The sequence below is a fragment of the Rhagoletis pomonella genome, unplaced genomic scaffold, assembly GCF_013731165.1.
Source record: "Rhagoletis pomonella isolate Grant_MI unplaced genomic scaffold, Rhpom_1.0 Rhpom_scaffold_03095, whole genome shotgun sequence".
NCBI lineage: Eukaryota > Metazoa > Arthropoda > Insecta > Diptera > Tephritidae > Rhagoletis > Rhagoletis pomonella.
In genome coordinates, this window is record NW_023461648.1 from 6,578 (window position 1) to 15,423 (window position 8,846).

Sequence of the window (8,846 nt, forward strand, 5' to 3'; positions counted from 1 at the left end):
TATTTTCCTTTATATTAAATACGCATACGAGTAGATAAGGTTCGCTTAAAACTCTGCATATATGCATATATATGCAAATATATATTTCAATTTACATATGTATATTTATTTTCGTTTTTTTTTTTATAAACGTTTATGCCTGTAGTAACAATTGCTCTTAGAATTTGTTTATGCAAAAGGTGTATGTATGTGCATACATATATAAGTACATAAGTCAGTTTACAAATTTCAAGTACATGCATACGTATGTACATACATACAGATAGCGTTGATATAAATTTTTAGTTTTACATGCATATCGTCCTTGAAATGTGGAAAGCCGTAACTAACATAAAATCCAAAATTCATTTTTTGACTTACTTGATGCATTTCAACGAATTACAAGTCCCCACATCGTTTTATATATATATATAAAAAAAAGTGTTAGTTACGGCTTTTAGCATTTCAGCTGGTAAGCAGTAATAGTATAATCAGATATTTTATTTAATGTAACACGAGCACATCAAACTCGTCTGGAATGGTGCTGTAGTCATCAGCAAATCACAGAAGAATTTATGTGCATTATTAGGTAAAAAAAAAGAAAGAAAACAACACATTGATTCATTACTGTAACATAACTACTTTGTTAAGATAATTATTTACGATTTAAATGGTAAACATCAAGGTGTATTAAACAAGGTGGTGTTGGGGCGACAGCTGAGTTTTTCGCCGTGGAGGCCATTACGTCAAAATGATGTGTTTGTTGTAACTCATACCAATGACAGTGTGGACATCAGCGTATAATTTGTTAGTGTAATTTTTTACTTATATACGGCCAACACCACCTTGTTAAATACGCCTTGGTAAACATCTTTGCATATTTATGTATATACAAACGAAATTATTATGTATCTAAACAAATTTATGTTCAATTACATTTTTCAGAGGAAATTAGCTATGCGATTGGTTGAGAGACTTGAAACAATTGAGAAATAGATTTAAATTTTAAACATTTTAGCTTAATTCTGGAACATGAAACGTATAATTTTTTATAATAGAACCAATTCTTTTGCTAAATCGCTCCACAAAGCAATACACGATTTTTTCTAATTCATCATAAACACTTTAATAAAATAATGCATAACCACGCTTCGTTGTATTTTATGCGGCAAACACAAGTGAAAAGCAAATGTTGTACATATGTATATCATCTTTTCGCAACCTTTTGACCAATCACACAGCCCCCAGAATTCAATCCCAACTAACTAAACAAACTAAAACTTAATAAAAACTGCCTTGCTATACGGAATCGAGCACACTTAATTGTTAATTGAAAACGAAGTAAAACAAATGGAAATGAACTGCAATCGGTATTTAACAATATCGCTTTTAGAGCAAAACAATGAAATAGTACTAATTTCAGTGGTGTTTGCGCGTAAATGCGAAAGCTTTATGCGTGTTTCGCATCAGTCAGCGCACAAAGCCAACAAACAACGCATCAGCAATGTATTGGACACAACCCTCGCATATGAAAACTTATAACTAAGTATAAGTTGCATTATTGCTCGATTACAGTAACCTCAATGGGGGGTATAAATTTCCATACATGCTCTTGTTGTTCATGATAGCTGGACGTGCTGCCTACGATGTCGCTAATTTGCAATGCGGGTGCGCTGCAATCTAGCGCTTGGGCAATGCCACCAGCTGGTTGTCCTACTTTGGATTGTGGCTTCGAGCAGCATTGTATGCTTGCTTTAAAGCGTCCGGGCGTAAAGAAAATCACTGTGCATTCGTGTTGAATTTGTGCGTGTTTTTGGAGAAGTGGTATTGAAACTCTGCGTGGTATAAGGAGAGATTATACATGTATATGCATATTTGCCTATTGAAAGCTTGTCGAGCTGTCTTACCTATTCGGACCGGATATGGCAACGCGTGTATCTAAATTATAATTTTCCATGCCATTCAGGTAGTCCTGATAGAATTTAATGGTGAGCACGAGATTACGCAACGGTTGCGCCGACTGATTGGAAACACTTACATTGAGCACAGCGCTTTGGCCAGCAGCGCATACGATTTCCGATTGTGGTTGGACGGGAGTATTTTGAAAGGAGACCGCTAATGAGTAGATGAAATGGAAAGAAAAATAAACCATTTTTTTACAAAGATCAAATATTTTTTTTTAACAATAAATGTAAACTTACTCCACTGCAGTGGCGATACGGTTGTCAAATCAATCATTGCAGGTGTGAGTACGATGCCGTGCAATGACGCTATACCCTGTATATCGGTGCCGGTGAGCAGCCAACTAATTTTAACGCGCTCTGCTATGTGCTCCGAACATAGTTTACTAATACTGTCGCTAAACGAGAGCAATTGTGTGCGGTAACAAAGGTCTGGAGAATAAATACCAAATTTTTTTTCTAGTTGAAACATTAATTTTGCTAAATCGACAGTTAAAGTTGCAATTACTTCTTGTAAAATTCAATACCTTTTTCCATATTCTCGGCGTACTCTGCTTCGCGCGCGGCCACCACCTGCTCGAGTGAGCAACGATCGACTGGTATGGGCACCCGGCAGCTCTCTTTGGCCTCGATCAGTATACTTTTATTGTTAGTATAGTTGAGTGACATTTCTTGAGCAGTTAAATTGGATACATCTAACACCAAATAAAATTGCGAGGGACTACAAAGGTTACAATAGAAATTTTTTTATCATACGCAATATATTTTTGTTCAAAGGGAATGCGCGATAAGGCCGATTAAGTACACACGCAGTAGATTTCATTAATCGTACTCACATTTCTGCAGGCAACACATCCCAGCTCGTTATTTGTGCACTTGGCAGCAGCTCCAGATTAAAAGATATTGCACATTGACGGCAGTAGCCCTCCTGCATACCCTCGCCACCCGAATATTTTATCCGAAACTGCGCTTCAACATGCTGCCCGTAGCCGTGAGCACCTTGTGCACCAGCCGCTGGCAAACTAAGCGCCGCTAATGAAGGCGTGCCACACGTTGTGGTGCCACCTGATGTTGGAGAACGAAAACTCAAATTATTGGGATCATTACGTCTACTGTATGCCGATTGTTGTTGTAGTTGTTGATTAGGCGAACCAACGCGCGACGGCAAACTTGCGTGACCTGATGATGAGAGCGTTGAGTACTGCAAAGAATGTGGACCACCACTAATGGTAGCAGCACCGGCATAATCTGCTTGCAATGCAGCCGTTACTGTACTGTTAGAATGTACCGAACCAGCATGCTGACTAACTATAGGACATACAAATTCAGCTTCGCCATAAATATGCACCATAAAATCAATTGAGCTGTTGGGTTGAATTGGAAGTTTCAACTATAGAAAAAAAAAAATATATATATATAAAAAAAAAATTGAAATATGTAAATAACTATTTCACCGACATGAGTGTTTCGTAATTAAAGACAATCATTTACCTGCAACTCTTTTTCATCGATTTTGAAGATTTTTTTTTGCACCTCCTGTTCTACATTCGAGTTAAAACTTAACTCCAAATGTTCCACTGGCAGTGGGCTCTCATTGGTGATGGTTATGATGCAAGATGATGATTCGCCATTGTATAGCGTTAAGCTGGCAGATGTAATGACAATGTCCGAGCTAGCCAGCTGACTAAAGGTTGCCGTTTGGGGCAACGACGTCTTGACAGAAATGCGTGGTAGCGCTGGTATCACATCTATTAAGTAGTTAGGTGGAAATTTGCGACCACGCATATTTTTCAAACGACAATTGGATTTGACTCCGAGCGCATGTGTGCTGTATCCTTGCACCTCCAATTGTCCCACTTCGATTGGTGTGCCGTGCAAAGTGACAGTTGTTGGGACGTGTGGTTGCAAAATTACGGTTTGTGGCAGCGATTCGAACACGATCCCATTGGTAAGTAGACGCATGTCGCTGACAGTCAACTCGAATGGCAGAGGATTGCGTAGTCGTAAAGTTACTTCACTCAGATTGTTTTGTGCCCAGAAGAAGGCTGAGCGTGTATTTCGCCTTAATAAACACGAAAATAAAATTAAATACCGACCGATACTTACCTATTTTATTCTTTTCTCGTTTCTTTTCACGCCTATCTATTGAGTTCAGGTGTATTGGCGTGAATAGGAAAGGTCCACTGTCTGCTTTCACGATTTTGATTCTCTGCGGACGTAAATGCGCCGGCAAATCCCGAACAACCAAGTCCATGCAATACGGCAAATCCGTTAGATTTGCTGGCGGTATAACAGTGCCGTTTTCTAGCACCAAAGGCACTGGTGAACCTTCACATTGCGCACTTAAATTTTGTAATTGCACACACATATCACTCTGCTCCGTTGGTGTCATGTGCGCCCATTGCGTTTGTAACAAAAAAGTCATGTGCCGCGTGGCCAACGCTGATGGCCCCAAACGTCGAGCTGCTGCGATAACACCTTGCAACAGATCTATTTGTAGCGCTGGCCAACCTGCAGCATTATCGATCACCTCCATGGGGTCAAGGGCAAGTGAGTAACCGGAAAAACTTTCCAACATTAGACGGTATGTTTGCGACCAATCGGGATTCGGGTTGCCTTGTTGTACAAATTTGAGCGCTGCTAGACGCTGAAAGAAGGCAGCCTTGCGTCGATAGCCGATTTGGTGATATAGATCGGTAATCACTTCGAAGCGCTTCACACGATCGGGTTCGCTCATGCGTACATTTAGGTAGAGTATATTTTGCAAAAACATGGCAACATCTAGCGGCCGATTTTGTTCTGTACAAATTCGAGCTGCCTTCAACGCCGCCTCCGTCTCTATGACTGCGGCATGTCCGTAATTACTATAATTAATAATTGCACGTCTATAGTAGCCAGGCAGTTCATCTGGCTTCAATATGTTGCCCGGTAATTCCGCAGTACGAGTGCCATGCTGTGCTGCCGATATGGTCGACGTAGAAGATGATGTCGGCGTACCTGATGTCGATGAATTCGTTGAAATGGAAGATACTGAAGAACACGATGAGGATGCGGATGTCATCTGTACTGTTGGAGTGCCAGCGTGACCATCAGCGTACGAGTTATGTTGTTGCTCGGGCGTATTCACTTTTACAGTCATATCACTAGCCCGCCATTTTTCCGGCGTGGCACGCAAAGGCGAAGCGCCTAAGAGAGAAATTATTTTGAAATAGCGAAAAGTTAAAAGGAGTTTGAATTTATACCATCCTGCAGAGAAGAGTTCCGATGAAGTGGCTCATTTTCTCGCAAATGTGGATACAGGAGTATCGCCGATGCTGAACACAATCCTTCTTCGCAAGCAGCTACCCACAACGCATCACCAATGGCACGCAAAGTTTCGCAAGCACTATGATAATGGCTTAATGCATACTCTACGAGTCCAGCTTGCAGCGATAAGTCAGCCAAATTTTTGGTAACTCTGCCGACACAGCGTTTACGATTGCTGCGCGATTCCATGTCGATTCCGACAAAGTCTCGCTTCTCTTTTGGTGCAAGCAATAAGCTTACTTTTTCTACCTTTTCCCGCGATCTATCTAAACGTTTCCATTCCAGAACCCAAAAAAGTGCATGTACGAACTCAGCAATATGCGGCTCTAAATCGTCACAAGAATCCTGTTCACGGTAGAAAAACGCTTGCGCCTTAAAATTAGATGGCGTCGTATATTCATCTTGCAATCGCATGCAATGTTTATCTACGTTACAGTTGACATTGACGTTATCATTGACTTGTGGAGCGGTAGTATCTTCACCTTGGTGGTCTTCACCAGCTGAATTCACTTTATCAACATGGTTGGCTGGCGATGGTCCAAAGAATATTGCACGTGAGTCATACAGTGTACCACTGTAGCGGACTTTCAGCGATTCATGTTGTCTACAAAGCTCATTTAACTCAGTTTGGCTTTCGAATTTACCAATAGTTATTAAACCTATAAGACGACGATGAGTTTGGAAATCACCCCAGTCGTTGTTCTCTACGGGATGATCGTGTATGTAGCGAACCCAAATATCACGGGTAGCGCCTGTGGAGTCTGCAAAAAATGTGAAACAAAATTACACTACTTCCTCTGCTGTGCACACTACTCACCATTAATTTTTACATTGCTGACGCGGCGCACCTTATCAAACGCTTTCTGAAGCGAACGTGGCTTAGATGGTCCTACGCCACGCAGCAGCACCAACAAACAACCATGATGTAGCGCATTTTGCTCGTAGTCTGGCCGGGACATAATGGTTTCGCCGGCCTCATGCGACAATATTAGACCGACATTCGCCCGCATTTATCCTTTATTTATTGGAGTTCTTTGCGCAACATTTGGACAATCCGCTTTCTTTATACCATGAAGATTTCCTGCTATCTTTGGAATATCTAAATTCATACCCTTTTCATTTACTTTTTGCATTTTTACATATTTATTTTATGGGAAATGTTTAGTTATTGGTCCATCGTTTTTCGGGTTGGGGCGTGGCCCCCCAAACCCCCTCATTCGAAAGGGGACAGTCGCCACTTTACGAAAAGCCCCACCCCCCTTGGGGACCTCCCACAGACCCCTAGGGAGCCGTTTGAAAATGGGGTAAAAACGGCATTTTCCGAGGCAAACTGGCAGTTTGAAGTGGAATATAACCCAACTAACGAGAACCGTGGGATTTTTAAATAAAAGAAATTATCCCAAGTTGGTTATCAGGCGATTTGAAAAAAAAATAAACTTAAAAAAAAATTAACTAAAAATATTGTGAAATTAAGAAAAAAGCGACAGATAGAAATGTTGTAGTCTTAGTAATATGATAGTATTTTAGCGCAGAACTTCTTTTTGCGTAGGCGGCCTTCGGCCGCACTTAGGGATTATAACCCTCACTACGTAGAATTCTCTTCTGTGTTGCCAAAGAAAGGGGGCTGAACACGTTTTGCAGAGAACACCTTTCTGCGTAGGCGGCCTTCGGCCGCACTTAGGGATTATAACCCTCACTACGTAGAATTCTCTTCTGTGTTGCCAAAGAAAGGGGGCTGAACACCTTTTGCAGAGAACACCTTTCTGCGTAGGCGGCCTTCGGCCGCTCTTAGGGATTATAACCCTCAGGCAGTAGAATTCTCCTTTCTGTTTTGCGAAGAAAAGGAGCTAAACACCTTTTGCAGAGAACACCTTTGTATATTTTTAATGCTTACTGGGTTATATCCTATCTTCTTTTGTCTCTCATTCTTTTGCATATTTCGGAGTTTGACAGCTGAACTCCGTCATTTAATTTGCATGTGCAACCAAAGTCAGACGCATGATTTTGAAGGTGTTTTTATTTAATGAATTGTGATTAATTCTTCTTCTTCTTATTTGGCGCTGTAACCGCCTAAGCGATTTTGGCCGAGTCCAAAACAGCACGCCAGTCATTTCTCTTCTGTGCTAACTGACGCCAATGGAAAATGCCAAGTGAAGCCAAGTCCTTCTCCACCTGGTCTTTCCAACGCAGAGGAGGCCTTCCTCTTCCTCTGTTCCCTGTTGTGATTAATTGGTTAATATTAAAGTCGTAAATCAAGTTATAACTAATCGAGTAAAGTGTAAAGTGAAGGGGAATACAAAAATGAATTGGTGAAGTGGCTGCTTTAAGGAGAATAGGAGTGATAAATGTACGCTAATTTCCAAATTTTACAAAAAAGGGCATATTTCAAACCCAATTTGTAAATAAATTAGTGACCAAAAATTAGAATAGTGGATGTTAAAATAATGGGTAGACCCTTGGCTACAAGTGTGTGCAATTTTCTTTTTGATCGGGTCACCCCTTTGGACGCAATACCCCGAAATAGGTGGGCCACTTACTAAACAGTACCCTATTTTATTTTTACAACAACAATTAATATATTACAGACAACTAACAATTTTTCAAATTTGGGTTTTGCCACTTTTCACTCGGTCAAAGTGCCTCCTCTTCCATCAAACGCACACATGCACCTACGCCCCTCCGACACTTTCACTTAAACGGAATAATGTTTTCCAAAAGTGCTACAGATATTTGAAGTATCCAACTTAAACTTTACACTTAATAAGGTAAAGTGTGATGTTTTAAATCAAATAACACCAAATTAATGCTAAAATGTTGATTTATCTAAAATTACTATTTATCATTGTGTACAAATACAAGTGAGATATCTTAGGAATAGACGTCGTCCTGGGCCACAGCTGCGATCATCTGTTTTTTAGAGTTGCTTATTTTGGTCTAAACCGCGCTTTTTTGACCTGAGTTGCATTAAATAGTCTCTTAAAACTTGGTAATTTGTTGTTCAAATGGTAACATATATGCCCAAAAACTTGAAAAATATTAGATGATTGCTTTTAAAAAATGCTATTTATAAAATTTGGTTTTGATTGCGACATTATAAATATTCAGATTATAAAAGTTTTTCACATATGGTTTAAGATTTTAAAGCTTTTAAAAAGTACGGTAGAATGCAACAATGTGCTTGGATTTGTTTGCTTCTTCGTCAGCTTATTCGTTTGCAGACTAGAAAAATGGCGAACATCCATCATAATACTGATTCAAAATACACATCTTTCACTGGACAGACAAATGGGTGCGCGCAGCAAAATACAGCCCTAATGGTAAGTTAATTTCATCGTGCGGCGACAAGTTAAGAATTTGCGATACATTTTCAGGCGAATGTATGCGAACGTTCACCGGGGGAAGAGGTATGGGACGACAGCTGGCATGGCATCCAGACGGCAATCTGGTGGCTTTAGCATTAAGTTGTAACAGCGTTAAGATATTTGACAAAGCTGAAGGCGAGCTAATACAGTGCATCCGTCGCCGGAGAATGATGTTGCATTTCACCCAAGTGGAAATTTCTTGGTGACTGGCGGCGATGACGATACAATAAGATTGCTT

The 8,846-nt window shown here is 40.3% G+C and overlaps 1 protein-coding gene across 2 annotated transcripts; it reads right to left on the reverse strand.

Annotated features, from left to right (window-relative positions):
* Positions 1 to 803: 803 nt before the first annotated feature.
* Positions 804 to 8,080, reverse strand: LOC118753943 (protein brunelleschi-like). 2 transcript variants are annotated; one of them, XM_036488818.1, is made up of 10 exons: positions 7,841 to 8,080; positions 6,064 to 6,345; positions 5,183 to 6,007; positions 4,047 to 5,126; positions 3,432 to 3,985; positions 2,777 to 3,330; positions 2,468 to 2,661; positions 2,181 to 2,372; positions 1,887 to 2,094; positions 804 to 1,814 (listed from the first exon to the last, which is right to left on the reverse strand). In XM_036488818.1, exons 2-10 carry the CDS (start codon positions 6,254 to 6,256, stop codon positions 1,538 to 1,540), a joined length of 4,077 nt encoding a protein of 1,358 aa, XP_036344711.1. In that variant the 5' UTR covers positions 6,257 to 6,345; positions 7,841 to 8,080; the 3' UTR covers positions 804 to 1,537. The 2 variants fall into 2 exon arrangements, with proteins under 2 accessions (XP_036344711.1, XP_036344710.1); XM_036488817.1 differs by having other exon boundaries at positions 2,181 to 2,399.
* Positions 8,081 to 8,846: the final 766 nt, after the last annotated feature.